Below are 17,736 nucleotides of genomic sequence, written 5' to 3'. Positions count from 1 at the left end.
ATAATGAGGCGAGCCTCCTTTAAGCACAAGACTCCAGTTTACACTTGATTCATGTGTATTGAGTATCAGAATTATATGCAGATAGGGATTTATCCATGTAAACATGCAGGTATAAATGCACACATTCAAACATTAAAATCCGATCACCCGATCACATTTTAGAAGCATGTTATCTAAGTGTATATAGATCTGTCTTGCTCCAAGAGATGTGACGGCTGAAACCCCTCCTGATATATAACAGTAAAATTCGACACTTCGAAGGATTTAAAATGGCAGCTGATTTCTGGCCTAAAGAAGATGTGGGAAAAACACAAGAATTGGTGGTTGTACGGAGTGAGCTGATTTGCATATTGTGTCCCATAAACCAATCAGGCTGCAGTAACAGGTATAAAAATGGTAGAAAGCTTATCAGGGTGCAAACCAGATACAAAACGTATGAAACCAGCAGGATCTCTCGTACAAACAGCTGCATCTGAACACTAGAGTTGGAGGAAGAAGAGCGCAGTCAATTTATGGTAAATGCAACATTTACAGACATCCCACCCTGCAAAAACTCACTTCAAGGACATAGCCCCTCCGGGAAACCCCATCTCACCCAATCACCCTGCTGGTGTGTTTAGTATTTTCTTCTTTTTAGGACACTACAGTGTTAGTGAACTACAGTGGTACACTGATCTGAGAAAGGTCGACTGTAAAGCACGGCCACGGATAAATCTGATTGATCTAGTTGGCAGAAAGAGAGACCAATCAGGACACACTCTCTGTCACTTTCTCGCTACATCTCATTACTCGTTCTCTAAATCTTTCCAGAGCCCATCTACTATTAGAAATTCTCTCGTCTCTCCCTCTGTTGTTTGCTCGCTCGCTCGCTCTAAAAAATATATTTCTGAGATATTGTATAGAATTTACGAGCGCCATGGAGCTGCTGTCAACATGCGGAAGACTCCCAGAGCTTCTGGGAGAGGTGGGATGTCTGCGTTTACATGCAGGATGTCCTACTTTTGGAAAGGAAGGCTCACTGTTATCAGTTTGTGATAATGGAAGTCACTAGCTATGTTTCCATCCTAGTTGCAAATTTCACTTGAGAAAAATTGGAATATCGCATTAAAACCTTTGTGAAAAAAGCAACATTTCCATCTCATGTGTTCAAGAGAACAGAATCGTCACTTTCAGAGAAACTCCGGCATTTTTACGTTTCTGAGCCAATTTTCCCATCACATGATTTATTGAGGCAAAGTTACATTACTTTTCTGATGCGCATTGAGGAAATTATTTGATAAAAATGTGCTTCCAAATTAGTTTATGTGCAAGTCTTATTATCAGATAAAAAAATTTAGCCGCCTCAATTTTGGTGTTTTATTCTCATCTGGTGTTTCCACCCGGAGTTTTTTTTTTTTTAATGTGATGTTCAAATGTGTGTATGAAAACATATCTACTGATTCAACATTTTATCAGGTCTACTAACCATATAAGTGACATTCTTGGTATTGGATTACTATCTATAGTCTATTTCTTGCTCTTAACAGTGCATCAGCCATTTTCTATCCGGTCCATCAGTGGAAAGGGAATAAATAAAGAGGATTAAAACACTTCGGGATGTGCTGTTATTAACAAATAATCCACTCTGTGGTGGAAACAATAATGTTTTTTTTTGTTTGTTTGTTTATTATTTTGCTATAACAGCATATCCGAGACTGTTTTATCCCTCTTATACCACATCAGATTGCTAATTACTAAACAATCTGAAGTAATTAAAGAATGACATTTACTTTTTATCCATTTATTATCACATTTAATGTTTTGGATGTCCGTGAAACAAGTTACTGGCCGTTATAACTGATGTTATAGCATCTATAAACTTTTGAAGTAAAAAAAGTTGAAAACTTTTTTTTTTTTTCCTTTCGACTCCTTCCGTAAATGTTGCATAAATGTCTGCTTACACCATTTTACAGTTTTTTCTCTGTATTATAACAATACAACATGTTTGTAATCTGTTTGTGTAGCGTCTGCCTTTAAAAAAATGCACAAAATGTCCGTCAAATGTCTGCCCCGTGAATGATTTTGAGATGATTTTGGAATCTTGACTGTAGTATTTTGTGTAACTTAAATTTTATTCTAAGTTTGGGTTCATTGATTGTGTCATACACAAGGTTGGTCCCATAGACTATTTTTAGGATTTGTATTCTGCCTTATTTCTTTGTTTATTTAATAAATGTAACGGTAAATCAAATTGAATCATGATTTAAGACCTCAGTTAGCAAATTCCTTTTATTCCCCGTTTTAGTACATCATAGAGATAGCGTAATCTGTCTCATGCCAATCCCCCTCCTCTCTCTCTCTCGCTCTCCCTCCCTCTCTCTCTCTCTCCTCCTTTGTCCTATTCCTTTTTCCCCCATCTCAAGTCCCCACCTCCAGGCTGTGCTCTGATTGGACCCTAAGTCTCTCTCCAGGTCTGCCATTGGCCCTGGTGCAGTTGAAAAACCTCTGTTTTCACTCAGTGGGGCTTTAAGCAGTGTTGAGCAGTTAGGAGGAGAAAAGAGAAAGGGAGGGAGGTAGTGAATGACAATGCAGAGAGAGAGAGAGGGCGGGAGAGAGAGGGAGGGAGAGAGAGAGAGAGCAAGGGGACAGAGAGAAAGGAGGGGCATTGACATTCATTCAGCCTAAGGAGTGGGAAAGTAAATAACCCTCTCGGAGGCCCAGGAAGCAAGAGGGAGATGTGTTTCAAATGCGCCGGGTTTCATAGCAGGAAGTCCATGCAAGCTTGTCGGGGTTGAATTGTCTATCAGGAGGCACTGAAGCTTTTCCTCTGGAGGTCTGAGCAGTGATAAGAAGGTAAATGGTGCTGATTTATTGTCCTGCTACTTTCCCACTCATACAGGCGATCTCTCGAATCTATCTCTCTTTCCAAAAAGAGGACCATGAAAAAAGTAGTGGAAATATAGAAACAGAAAAGCTTGTATTCTGTGTAACATCTCTGATTTGTACATATACACACCTGTTAGAAGAAAGATCCAAGCACGTGATGCCGTCTTGCACGTCTACTTGTGCATATTGATGATAACTGGGTATCATTTTTAAATGATTTTAGGAGAGTGGTACTTGTCTTCATAACTGCTAAAATGTAAATGATGGCAAGAACAATCTTGCACAGCATTTAACGCAACTATAAGCGGATAGAAACTATGATGACATTTTTTTTTTGTGTGTGTGTATGAATTCCAATGCAAAACATAACCAGGACATGAGCACTTTACAAACTGACAAGGTCCATCAAACAGGTGGTACACATCCACACGCTGACCATGCAGGGATGAATTGCTGTAGGAAGATGAGACAACTAAACCAGGATTTAAATGTTTTTGAGGATGGAAGTTCATCAGTGGAGTAATTTTACGTAATTACTAAAAGTTCCAGGTGATGAGTAAGACAGAACCGGCCATTTCCTACAGATTTCCTGTAGATATTTGAAGGAGATACATTTAACAAGATAAATTATTACCCGAATTAATAGTTTTACTTAAAGTAAATAAATGCACCTTAATGAATTAATGTTTAATCAAACCAGGACTGAAAATAATTCCACATGAATTTAGCATGAATTAAATTACAGCGTACTACAAAAAAGACAAATTAAACCATCAGTTTGTGCAGATTGTTGCAGAAAATCTGATTGGTCAGAAGGTTTTGATTAGTTTTCTGTAACTGTCAGCTATGACGGTAGTTCCAGCTTCAAGGCATATCACAGGTTTATATTAATATACTCCTTGTAATACGTTATTGTTTCTATAGCAGTGGATCATTTATATGGACGTGCATGATCGATGCTTCACATAATCTAGGACTGATAATAAACATTAAAAAGTCATTGGTTAACAAAGAGAAACGTATAAGTTGTGTGTAAGGAAATGTTTATTTAACATTAATGGAAGGAGTCTCCAGTGAGAGTGCTTTGTAATGGTTTTCCACCACAGGAAAGTCTTACAATTTGTGGTTTCCTTAGAACATTTTTTTTCATTTTAGCTCATTAACTTCAGGAAACAGAAAAAAAGAGACTTGTTCAAAGACATTAAAAAATAAAAAAAATAATAAAAAAACTATATATATATATATATATATATACACACACACACACACACACACACACACACACACACACGCATGGACTGGGGAAGGAGGGGCGTGAAGTCAGATTGAAGCATGAAGTCAGGTGTTGTTAGTGTATTGATTGAGGGTGCAGCTAGTTGTAGGAGGCTTTCATGTGTTAATAAGAAACCAGAAGGATTTTTTTTTAGATGTTTTTTATGAAGGCAACTAATGTATTTGTCTTAAAATGTATCGCTCAAGTAACTGCTGCACATTTATTGTGGGGTTGCACATGGCAGCATTTAAAACGATGACTCTTTTTTGCTATTGTTCGACAAGTACTCATATTTTATAATGGAACATAAGTCATCTATCCGTGAGCATCTTTTCACTCCAGCTGGGTCAGTCCCTTCAGGATTTTGCGATCCCAGAAATGAACGCAAAATCAAGCAAACGCCGCAATATTCAGAGGAGCTTACAGTTTTTCAAAATTACCGTAGATTTTCCACAGATTCAGGCTGAGACGCGTCACGTGACGTCATCACGCCGCGCGTTCAACCAAAGCCCTCTTTGATTTGCGTGTGTCGAACATGAGTACGGCTAAAAGGTTTCATTTAAACAAAACAATCACTCACTGTGAAAGAGTGTGTGAAGCAATTTCATGCGATTGTGATTTCGCCAATTCATGTAGTTTTCCATGAAAAAAAGCACAAAAAATTATTTTTAAAAAAATAGCTGCAGCAAAATGAAGCATTTTTGGCTGCAACATACACAAAAAAACTCGGTGCGAAACCCTGTACGGACATCAGTATGTCGAGATGTCCGACATCCTGTGACGCAAAATATTTCCAACGTATTCTACCGGTTTCACTCATTAACACAATTCAGCATACCAAAAACTGTAATATTGTCCTCTATGGATATCATGCCATGAATTTTTCATAGCATCCCACTCTTCAACATCACAGCCTCACATTGTTTATGCGTCAGTGTACATGAGGGCACTGTGCCACCCCTAATCTGGATCTTGGCTCACTCCGCTGCTTTTCCCCTTTCACCGAGTTTCCTCAGTATCCCCACGAATCAGAGCTTCAACAAACCCAATGTTCTGCCTGTTTCCCTCTGCTGAAAATCCCTGTGTCATTAGCAGTCCATGCATGTGTGAGGCAGAGCTCCACCAGCAGGCTTTTCTCTCATTATAGTAACACAAAATTTAAATAATGCTTAACGTTTATTTCATGTTATTTCGAGAATTCTGTTCAAACACACAGCGTCAATCATCACTCAGTACTAATGTCAAACACCTGATACGTGGAGTGACTCAGGTTATCGGTGTATTTGAACTCTTTTCATAAATCTCTGATTTGAGCGACTGTGTCACTCTTGGATATGACAGGCAGACTTTCAGTTTGACTGAACACAGTTTGAGTGAACACTTCTGGAGAAATATGTCACTGAGATGCTTCATGTGTCTGACACGATTTTAAACAGCAGCGTGAGATGTGTCTGTCACTCAGCAGCGTGGAACAGGAGACGCATCTGAGGATTATGTGCCCAACAGAAAAGATAGACAGACAGACAGAATGACAGACAGACAGATAGATATATAGATAGATGAAGACAAAAGAAAGACAGATAGACAGACAGAATGACATAGATAGATAGATAGATAGATAAAGACAGACAGATATAGATAGATAGATAGATAGACAGATTATATATGTATGTGTGTGTGTGTGTGTATGTGTGTGTGTATGTGTGTGTATATATATATATATATATATATATATATATATATATATGTGTGTGTGTGTGTGTGTGTGTATATGGATGGATGGATGGATGGATGGATGGATAGATATGCTTACAGACAGATAGACAACGAGAAATAGATAGACATACATATAGACAGACAGTGAGTAATCAGTTCTGTAACCCTTTCTGTGAGGCCATATATACATATGATAATGAATGCTGCCTTCAATTCTTCTTCTTTTTCTTCTTCTTCCTTTTATTTTGCACCACTAATATTATAATACTAGTTATAATAGTAATAATAATATTAACTACAACTATTACTATTGTTTTTCTATAAATAAATGAATAAATCAGTGTTGTAATTTGTGTTTGCAGCTGCATCAATTCTGAAAAAAATCTATAGGTGGGTTCACTTTTGCAGAGTAACGTACCTGTATTTAATTTCCCAGTGTTACATTTCACTGTTACTGTTACTGCATGCTATGACTTTTCCATACAGTTCCACCCCAGACTCAATACATGCTCTTTCCATGCAGACTCTATACATGCTTTGTGTGTTAGCTTGTTGCTAAAATAATAGTCAAGAATACTTGAGAGGACGAGCTCAATAGCTTCTTTTGAAACATGTTTGTAAAGGTGATCCTTTTGTCAGGATTATTCTAAAAGCAGCTGATGTGTGCAGTGCTTTGTGTTTCTTCCAGGTGCTTCTTCTGAAAGAGTTTTATATAATTGCATAAAAGTATGCAATGAAATCTCTGGTAGAAGTTATTATCTGTTGGTCCAAGAGCAGAACAAGAACTACTATAGAAGTATGAAAAGCTCGATAAAACATGACTGGGCATGCTGTTAATAATATGATATAATTAATACTTGAACAAAGGTTATTTTCTTATAGAAGCATAAAAGTGTTTTGTTTCTCTTATATCATAACAATTTACCAATGATTTAAATTTTGAATTGATTAAAGAACGATTGATTGTACTTTTTATCTGTTTATAGTTACCTTTAATGTTGTGGAACCCAACAAACCTGTTATATGCAGTTATCACATACGTTATAGCAGCTATAAGTCAATAAGACAAAAAAAAGAAACATACAGTAAGACAACCTCCTCTGTCCTGAAAACTTTCAAATGCTGGAACACATCCAGCTTTACCTCTGACCATTATAAAACCCTGACACTCGAGACTCCTTCCATTAAAGTTCGGTAAACATGTCCTTACAGAAAACTAAACATGAACAATGAGACATGTTTTAAAAATATGTTTATGTGGCGCAGCTGCTGTACAAGTCCCTGTGTATGTTGCTACTATCGAAACAACATTGTAATACAACTAGCTTCTGACCAATCAGAATCAATGTAATTAATTCTATATTGCAGACCTTATAAACATCAAGGTGTGTAACACAAACAATCGCTTGCTGACTCGGATTATCTCTGAACTGGGGAGGTGTCCTAGGTAGTGTCTCTGTCAGCACTGAGACAGCACCATTCTTGCGAGACTGACTCATCTGTGTGTGTGTGTGTGTGTGTGTGTGTGTGTGTGTGTGTGTGTGTGTGCGCGTGATGGTTCATAATCTCAGCCCACACTTTACCTTCAAGGTTTACATAACGGTCAACATTCTGTTAAGATCCACAAAACTTCCTAATCTTTCATACTTTACACACCTTTATGCATTTTATGTTTATTTAAAAAATATCACAACACCACACATTTCTAACGAATCATGAACATTAGAGGCCTTAGGGTTATGGACTGTGCAAATAAAATAGGAACCTATTAAAAGCCAAGTGTTTAAATAATATGTTTTAAACCCAGTGAAGAATCATAGTGGGGAATATAATCCATGAGATACTATGATTTCATAACAAAATAAAAACAAGTATGAAATAAAAAAAATAAATAGTGAGGTCCAGGAAAATTGACGTTTGTCTTCTCTTGGGACAAAATGATGAACTAACAGCAACAATAACAACAACAACAACAACTATAATACATTTGTGTTAAAGACATTTGTGATTTAGGTTAAAGTAACAGAATTTTACAATTATTATGCACAAATAATGCAGAAAGCTTTAAATTCTTTAATTCCCTCAACAGTGTTTTAATCCTCTCAGTTTTATGATTTGTCACAAAAAAAAATCAAATATACAAGAACAACAACAAAAACCCAACCAATCAAACAACAACAACAACAACAAAAAAGCACTTTCATACTCGGAAACCATAGGGGGTGCAAACTTTTGATACTCTTCATCCCATCAGCTGTGTGTTTATCATGCAGAAGGGGCCCTTGTTGCTCTTCAAATGGAATGTGGCTCTTTATGATTAGCATAAAGTCCAAGCAGCCCCCCTGAGAGAAACGCCAAGATCTCACAAAGCTATTACTGTGTAGTGTAACACAATCAATAACCCGTCCACTGCCTCATAAAGCTGCTGTGCAGATACTTCCTGCTAATGTTCTCCATGTATTACAGGCCTGACTTCCTCAGCGACAGTGTCTGATTAATTCTCAATCTTTTATTTATGCAGGCGTATTATATTATTACAGATCTCCTCCGAATCGTCTTTCCTTCTGCACTGGACTCACTCAGGGCAATATTTTCTGAAATATTTTCTCCCGGAAATATGTAGCTCATACAGTTATATCCACCTCTAAACCTGAATCGACATTTCAAAACGTTTTGATCCATCCGTTTAATTTTACCCACGTCTTGATATTAGCACATCGCCCACTGCACGACGCTGACCTTCTGACCTGTGAGCTAATCAACAGTTGAGTGTTTTCACCACTGACGAAAGCTGAAAAGATGCTTTTGTGAGTCAGTTCCATGGTTTTCTGTCACAATCGTGTCATTGTGTGTTGTTGTGCATGCGGTGGGTTGATCCAAGTGACTGCTGAAGTTCAGTGGTGTTTGGGGGGAAAAAAAATTATTCAAATAAGCTACTGAATCTGTGTATAGCAGGCCCAAAGGCCCAGTGCATCATGGGATGGAGCCCAGAACCCACTGGACATGGTGTACTCTTGAAATTTGATATTGAAATTTGTATCTTTCTGATGCCAATAAATGTAATACATTTGAAAAACAAAACTAATGGCAAACAAATATACAAACAAGCAAGCAAACTAAATTGGATTAAAAAAAAAACAAGCAAACTAACATATAAACAAACAAACCGCAAGCATGAGGCAAATTGAAACACATCACAAAAACAATATCGCTGTTTGTTTATATCATTTATTATTCTAAATCTAAAATTTTTTTGAAGCTGTGAAATAAATATATATATATATAAAAACAAACAAGCAATCAAACAAGGAAAACACAGAAATCAACCGGCAAATAAATAGCTACAGAAATAAATATACCAGTCATGCAACAAAATAAACTAAAAATACATTTTTGTTGCAATAGATATAGTTTTATCAATTCATTATTCTTAATCTTTAATTTTTTTAAAAAACTATTTAGTGTTTACTCTTTCACCACCAAATGTTTGTTTCTTGTATCTTGATGCTTTTAATTGAAATTCGTATCTTTCTGATGTCAATAAAAGTAATGTAACTAAAAACAATACTACCTAGGTAAAGTATACAGTATAAATGAACAAACAAACAAAAAAACAACAACACTCAAAACAAACGAAAACACACTACAACAAAAATATCATTTGTTTACAGTACAACTGTCAAGTTGATCAATTCATTATTTTTTAGTCTCAAAGAAAGAAGTAGTTTTACTTGTAAGTCTTATTTTTCTCTCACAAGTTCAGTAGCTCCGATCTGAAATCTACTTCTTTAATATATCATAATATTGAAACATTTTACACTGATGCTCTATCATATAAAATAATAACAGTGAATAAGGAACCTTTCTGGCATTACATTCAACACCCTTCATCGTATGTTAGCTGTTGGAGAAACAGTTCTCTCTGTTGTTTTTCAAATTACCATCAAACCCTCATCTGGTGAACAGAATTATGGGATTTGTTTCTCTGAGAAAGATGTCTGAAACTACCTTCAATTAAAGGAACCTTACAGGACAGCTGACTTTTATATTGCCTTCTGAATGGAAAGTTTTATAGAGCAACACCGACAGCTTACAGTGGATATAAAAAAGTCTACACACCCCTCTTAAAATGGCAAGTTTTTATGAAATAAAATATGAAACTAAGATAAATCATGACAGATCTTTTCCCACCTTGAATGTGTAATTGCAAAATAGACAAATAAAGTGGAAAAAACAATCCAAAACTTTTTTAGGGACAAAAATAAAAATAAGTGGACACCCCTAAACTAATAGCATTCTACTGACTGTGGAAACTTCACACTGGACTTCAAGCTACTTGGATTCTGTTCCTCTCTACTCTTCCTCCAGACTCTGGGACCTTGATTTCCAAATGAAATGCAACATTTACTTTCATCTTCCCCGTGATTGTGGTGTGTACTGAAACAGACTGAGAGGTTAAACTGTCAGGAAAATCCTTGCAGGTGTTTTGAGTTAATTCACTCTTCTCACGTCGACATTTCTGTATTATAAATTCTTTACTTGAATATTTTGAGATACTGGAGTTTTGATTTCCATGAGCTGTAAGCCGTAATCACCCAGATTAAAACAAACAAAAAAAAGGCTTGAAATATTTCATTTTATGTGTAGTGACTCTAGTATATATGAAAGTTCCAATTACTGAATTAAATTATGGACGGGAAAAAAATAACTTCCACTATATTTAATTTTTTAGATGCACATACATATGTGCAAATCAGATAAATGCAAAAAAAGATAGAAAATACATCAGTATTTGGCAAAATTCTCTTAGTGTGTTTACAGTAATATGATAACCACAAAGCTCTGAGTTTACAAAAAAAAAAGTTGTTTCTGATTTCATGGAAACATGCCAGCAGTTTTTGCACAACACTTTGCACATACGAGGATAAATACAGCAGGCAGTATTGAGAAAGAACTTTGACTCCTTTATCTAATCAGACTACCCCCCCCCCCCCCCCCCCCATCAATTAAATCTATCTCCAATCAATTCCCTTTATTCCGGAGGAATTTCCTTTATCTCATATGCTGCTACATTACTTTGCATGACATGCAAGAGTATGTAGAAAACATTTTTTAAGGTTCAAGTTAAAAATATGTAAAAGTAAAGATTTCATAAGCAGTTTCACACTTCCTGATTCTGAATCCTAGACTGTAATGTCCTCATTTATAAGAAGCAGAATGTATAATCTCCTGTGAAACCTCCTCCATTCAGAAGCCCAGGAGTCATTATCTCAGCTCTCGGGGGACGGTGAGAAAAGAAGCACCGCAGCCAAGAATGTTCCGGCAAAGGAAATAGTTGTGAGCTAATCAAAATGTAAAGCAGATGCTGTCAGGGAGTTTCCTCAGACATTTCCTCATGCAGATGTTGTCACTGAAACCTTGTATGACTCTCAGACTCCTTCCACAGGCGTCGGTACGATGATAATACGAGGAGATTTATATGAACCATACGAGGAAATGTGATAATATTTTACATGGAAATATGTCTCTTGACTAAATCTAATTATGGAGACATATTATGGAATATTGGAATATATGTTAAAATAAATTAATTTGTTTTTCCTTTTAATCTAAAACACACATATAGGTACTCTTTAGAATCTTGGGCATCCCCCTTGATAAAGGTGGTGGTCATAGACAGCTGGGGAGATACAGAGGGTGATAGATTCACAACATAATTTATATGAGAAGTTTTTAAAAGTCAACTTTTAATTGTTTTGTACACAGCTAACTGATAAACGGTAACAGTGTATGTCAGGATTAAGTTATCAGACCTCTTCTTATGACTTCATTCATGAAATCTAACCAAATCTAATCACATGACTCACATTACTCCAGTGACCATTTAATCTAACAAACAAGGAGAATGAGATTGCTATTTATCTAGCCTGACAATTTAACTAGCTATTTTTTTTAAAAATCTGATCTAACAGTGAATGGTTTTCATAAAAAAAAAAAAAAAAAAAAAGGTTTTTAATATGGAGACTTGTGTAGCCAACAATCTCTGTGGCACAAACTCTACTGGGCCGATAACACACATAAATTACTCTGCTCTTACTGGACTGAGTGGACACTTACTGGACTGAGTGGACACTTTTGTTGTTATTTTATATACATTCAGTGAATTTATCCGCAGGTCAGTTGATTTTGTACTTATAGATGCAAACAATAAAAAAGTATGCATTCATAAACATAAACAATTTGTTAAAAAAATGTTTTTTGGGGAAAAAATTATGTGGACTCCATCCAGCCATCCAGCCATTTTCTGTGCCGCTTATCCTACACAGGGGGATCCAGGAGCCTTTCTGAGGGAACCCGGGGCACAAGGGATTGGCCACTTAGTATTTGGCGGTGGCGGTGGCGGTGGGGGGGGGGGGGGGGGGGGGGCAATTTCGAAAAAATGCCAATCTGCCTACAATGCATGTCTTTGGACTGGAGGAGGAAATGGAGGTTTGGCAAGAATTCAGCATGTCATGTTTGGAGAAAGAAGGGTGCTGCATGTGATCCCAAGAACAACACAGCCACAGTGAAGCATGGTGGTGGCAGCATCATGATCTGGGGCTGCTCTGCAACAGTGTACTAATGTTGGTAACGTGGTGTCTGGATACTTTTGCTCTATGAATTGTGTTTTTAATCATAACTTTGTTTGTCCTGAACACTTACTATTTTGTGCCTATTTCTAAGTATAAAGGCAAAAAACATAGGAATGTAAATTTGAAGTGGATACAGTGTATGCACTGGATGTATATTTTAAAACAAAAGTGTCTGAATACTTATGTCCCTTCACTGCACATGCAATACTCTAATGACAACCTAGGTATTATAATAATAATAAATAAAAAAAAGACTGGATTTGGAGGGGGGGGTCATGTCAACATTAAAACGGACTGAACTGGTCTTTATTTCAGTTGACACCTATTGGAATAGACCTTTTGTAAATGGTGTTATATAGCTTTATGAACACTGCTCTCTTCACTTTCTTCTTCCAGGACCTATGAGCACACCTCCTCAGCAGCCGAGGGGCATTACAGAGGATGACGAAGAAGAGAAAGAAGGTCAAAAAGAAACGCTGAAAGATGGAGAAATGCTGCAGAAAGACAGCACCGTTTCTCCACTTACTAAAACGTCTTCTTTGAGGAAAGACTGTGAGCTTCAGGAGGATGCTGGGAAGACGAGAACTGGGAGAGGTGGTACAGATGGAATTGTGGAAAGATCAGAATTAACGAGTACGTTTTTGGAGGCAGCGCCCTCTGGTGAATCTCACAAGCACAGGCAATGTCAGTTTGACGAAGGTAAAATGTTCCTGTGAGAACAGAAATGTTTTCTAATAGCATCTTAAAGTTAAAGATCATCTTGTAGAAAGTGAGAGACAGAGTTGAATGTGATGTGGTACATTTAAAAACACTCTTTGATTAGTTAGGTTTCCTTGTTGCATGCTGTACAGATTAAAATACAAACTTTGTATGTAGAAATCAATGCAAGATATAAATAATGGAAAAAATGCATATTTTGTATGATAGCCAATAGGTTCTCGACAGCCAATTTTTGGGAATCCATACCTTAGTTAAACTATTTATAACTAAAATAAACCTTAATTAAAGTTGCTTTGAACACTTTAAAAGCAAAGGAGGATATAAATGCAATTTGTTATTCTTTGAAATTTATATTCACTCTTTCTTAACAATGAAGTATATGTTTTTCATTTATTTATTCCCCCACCAGATATTCCATCCTCTAGAAGCCCAAATCAGTAAGTAGTCTGATTCCTACTCCTTTTCATTTAAACCTTCACCTAATTTTGTACGTTTTCTACCTTCTCATTTAACCCTTCATCCTCTGCTCATTCTTTAATACCGAATGCTGCCGAGTTAAACCACGCCTTTAATTTGATATCAAATATTTTTTGAGATTCGATTTTAAACCATGTTTTATTACATTTATGGTATTTTGGCAGATGCCCTTATCCACAGTGACTTACATGTATCTCATTTATACAACTGAGCAATTGAGGGTTAAGGGCCTTGCTCAAGGGCCCAACGTTGGTAGCTTGGCACTGCTGGGGCTTGAACTCCTGACATTCTGATCTGTAACCCAAAGCCTTTAACCACTGAGCCACCACTGCACCATTATATCTATTACACCTAATTTATTAACTTTTATTTATTTATTTATTTTCATTTTGAATCACTTTTTACTGCTAGGGTTTATCATTTGTCACTGCATAGTTTATCCTTCAATGAGAACGATCCTGCCGACTGAGCTTGATTACCAAGTGACCTTATCACAAATTAAGGTCACTAAATTTAAAGGTCAATAAATAACATATTCCTGTCCAAGGAAAACAAACTCCATTTCTGGACATCGATTCTAATTCATTGTGGGGTCTAAAGCTATGAAATAAGATCTGCATCTTTAATTACAGAATCCTGAAGATTGTCATTATTCTTTAATTAAAGACTGACACATCGTATTTCTTATCTGTTTAAAGTTACATTTACTGTTCATCCACAAAACAAGTTATTTCTCGTTATCGCTTACTGTGTGGTCCATAAGTATTTGGACAGCAACACAATTAACGTATTTCTGCCTCTCTACGCCACCGCAACAGATTTGAAATGAAGCAATCGAGATATGATTTGAAGTGTAGACTTTCAGCTTGAATCCAAGGGGGTTGACAAAAATATTGCATTAACCGTTTAGGAATTACAGACATTTGCATTTACAGCCATTTTTTTTTTTACACAGTAGACAAACAAGCTTGTCATGTTACCTAGAAAAATTCCCGAAGACATTCCTGTGTCAGAAAACTTTGAGTGCTTCAAAGCGCTCACACTGGAGACAAACTTCACCATATAGACTAAGGTTACTAAGGTTTTTTAATTGGTGCATCTGACATCTGACCGTACGTGACCTCGTTAGTGGCTACTACAGAAACAATAATGTATTAGAACGATTGCATTGGTATAAACATGTGATTTGCCTCGTAGACGAAATGACTGTCAGAACTGCTGTTATAGGAAATGAATCCACACCTTCTAACCAATCATATTTGAGAATTATAGTGTTGGAATTTAGTGGCTGTAGACCTGCATCATTGTAAAACGTTCGAATTTCTGTTGCGAAGATGCCCTGTTTTAACGCAAGTTTACGTAATCGGATTATACGATCAATCGTTATTAATTATTATTGTAATTATTGTCATGCTGAGTTCCGTGAATATCGTGCTGCAACACTATTATACTGTAAAAAAAACAAAGCCGCAATATTTTACAGACAGGTGAAAACTGATGAAATTAAAAAATCTTTTGAGAAACAATCGATTGAAACACAATGGAAGAACCACTATATTTATTTGACAAAAACCTAATTCTTAAAGATACTGTCTACTTTACACTACAATAAAGTGTTGAGAGCTCTCAGGTTTAATGGAGTTTGAAAACCTGCAGCCATTTTGAGCCATTTCCTTATACTGTTATATCACAGCAGTAACAGTATTTTAAGATCCATGGCAACATTGTAACATGAAGTGTTTGTGATTATTCTGAACACTCGCAGGTCAGTGTTCGGGTTCAGCATGGATATTTTTTGATGAAAAGGACACAGTGTTAAACCGGCACTGCCGTTCCTGTGGGTTTTCCTGCCCTGTCCTGTCTTGTCCTGAGATCCAGAGACTAAAATGAGCTCCTCTTCAGTTCCGGCTACCCCGCTGTTTTTGCTGAGTGCATGTTTTCCACCATCGAGATGTCAATACAGTGCCACAGCCTGGAGCCATCAATAGCATTTTCCACTCGATAATGTGGGTGTCAGCATTTGCTGCGATTGCAGTTCTGTCGGGGAGGTCAAACCCAGGTCTGCGTCTATTACACAGAGCCGAAATTAGTGGGTTTGTACAGTGTGAGTGCACAAATGTCTCATTTAGGTGTCATCGATGTGCTTTTATGAAGTCCACTCATACAGTTTGTGGAAATAAGTGAAAAGTGATACGTTAATACAGGGCTTCCAAACTGGGGGTCCATGGTTGCTTTGAAGGGGGTTCATGAAACTATGATAGAAATGTCAATGACATTACAACCATTAATATGAAATGAAATACTCATGGGTCAAGCATGAGATAACAGTCCTTACCAGAGGCTTAAACAAATGGAAATTCCGTCTGTTTTGGGGGTGCCCGTGTTTGGCAGTGAAGTTAGTTGTGATGTCACACTCCACAGTAATGTCGTTAATGGATCATATGTAAGTAAACACTCAGGGCTTTGCAGTATTTCTTTTTTAAAATTATTATTATTTTTTTTTTTGCCTAGCCTACTAGGTTTCAATGTTATACCTCTCCCCTTTCAAATCCCCCTGCTCACCAGCAGCTAAACACAGTCACGATACTCTACACACAGAATCCCAATATTGTCCTGACTAATACTCTAACAGACATGCAGCGATAAAATAACTCATTTGTTTATACTGATCGAACGTATCCGATACGTCCGTGTAAATTCCACCAGAGGAACGGAACGCCAACGTACTGCCGGAAAGGGTTAGACATAAATTACAGTGTTCAGCTAGCCGGATCGTTCTTCGTGAGTAGAAGCATCTTTAATTTTAGAACTCCTTAAAAGCACTTGGACAGACACACTGTCGGTAAAAGTAAATCATGAGAAAAGGAGCATACAAGCACAAGTTAGACAGCAGGAAAATTACAGCTGTCAGTATAGTGAGGAGTATTTAAAATGTAGATTTATGCGCATGGAAAGTGATGAGGCCAAACTCTTTCCCAAGTGTTTGATACATTTATTACATATGCCAGCTTTCTTAAAATGGCATTTGGAAGCAAAACGTGAAAACCTGGCCTTGAAATCATTTTAAGGCAAGGATGCACAGAATAAAACCGCAACAAAAGTGGTAAGTGAGTAGAACATACTTTTTCAACAGGCACATGTTCACTTAACACAAGCCTTCTTCACATCTCCATGGGTACTTGACACAAAATAATTCGATTTAAGTGTTTCAGCTGACAAAAAATAAATCACTTGGGATCCCCTGCATTAATACAATGCAGTGGGTGATATTTTGATGTTTATAGAGTATATCCAGGTCCTCCAGTTTGTTATTCTGGATCTTTAAAGCTCCACCTAGGTGTAAGAGCCAGAGTAGGTGTTTTTTTTTTTTTTTTTTTTTTTTTAAAGGATAATGTGGGGTTGGGGTTTTAGGGGTTAGTTAGGTGTTCACTGAAGAGGTGGGTCTTTAGCTGTTTTTTGAAGATAGTGACAGATTCTGCGGTCCGGATTGAGGCTAGAAGTTCCACCACTGAGGGACGGTTAGTTTGAAGGTTCTTGAAAGGGACCTTGAGTACTACTAAGTGTCGGTCGTTAATTGATCACAGATTGCGTGAGGGAATGTAAACCTTCAGGAGAGAGTTGAGTAAGGAGGGTGCAGTTCCAGACAAGGTCTTGTAAGTGAGCATCAAGGCCTTGAATTTGATACGAGCGGCTACAGGAAGCCAGTAGAGGGAGATAAAGAGGGGTGTGACATGGGTCCTTTTGGGCTGGTTGAAGACGAGGTGTGCTGTTGTATTCTGAATAATCTGAATGGGTTTGATAGAGCTGGCTGGGAGGCCCAAACGTAGTGCGTTGCAGTAGTCCAGCTTTGACATGACAAGAGCCTGCACTAGTAGTTGTGTAGCCTGTTCAGTGAGATAGGGTCTGATTTTCTTGATGTTGTACAGGATGAACCTACAGGACCATGCAGTTGTTGAAATGTGGTCTGTAAAGGTCAAGCTATCATCAGAAATCACCCCAGCGTTCCTGACTGTCCTGGTTGGCCTGACTGTGGTTAATCCGAGTATATAGTGG

At 37.2% G+C, this 17,736-nt stretch overlaps 1 protein-coding gene across 3 annotated transcripts in view; it reads left to right on the top strand.

Annotated features, from left to right (window-relative positions):
- Positions 1-2,377: 2,377 nt before the first annotated feature.
- The window catches only part of arhgef10la (Rho guanine nucleotide exchange factor (GEF) 10-like a), a 147,626-nt gene continuing 132,267 nt past the window's right edge, over positions 2,378-17,736 (top strand). For 2 of the 3 annotated variants that reach the window (XM_053674185.1, XM_053674183.1), the window contains exons 1-3: positions 2,379-2,832; positions 12,883-13,185; positions 13,616-13,643. In XM_053674185.1, coding sequence (XP_053530160.1) covers positions 12,888-13,185; positions 13,616-13,643 — 326 coding nt within the window. In that variant the 5' untranslated portion in view covers positions 2,379-2,832; positions 12,883-12,887. Of the gene's footprint in view, positions 2,833-12,882; positions 13,186-13,615; positions 13,644-17,736 lie in introns of all 3 variants that reach the window. The other variant, XM_053674184.1, reaches the window with a different exon arrangement.

Source organism: Ictalurus punctatus, chromosome 21 (genome assembly GCF_001660625.3).
Source record: "Ictalurus punctatus breed USDA103 chromosome 21, Coco_2.0, whole genome shotgun sequence".
Taxonomy (NCBI): Eukaryota; Metazoa; Chordata; class Actinopteri; order Siluriformes; family Ictaluridae; genus Ictalurus; species Ictalurus punctatus.
Note: the sequence above shows the minus strand (reverse complement) of the source record. Positions and strands in the feature narration are given on the sequence as shown.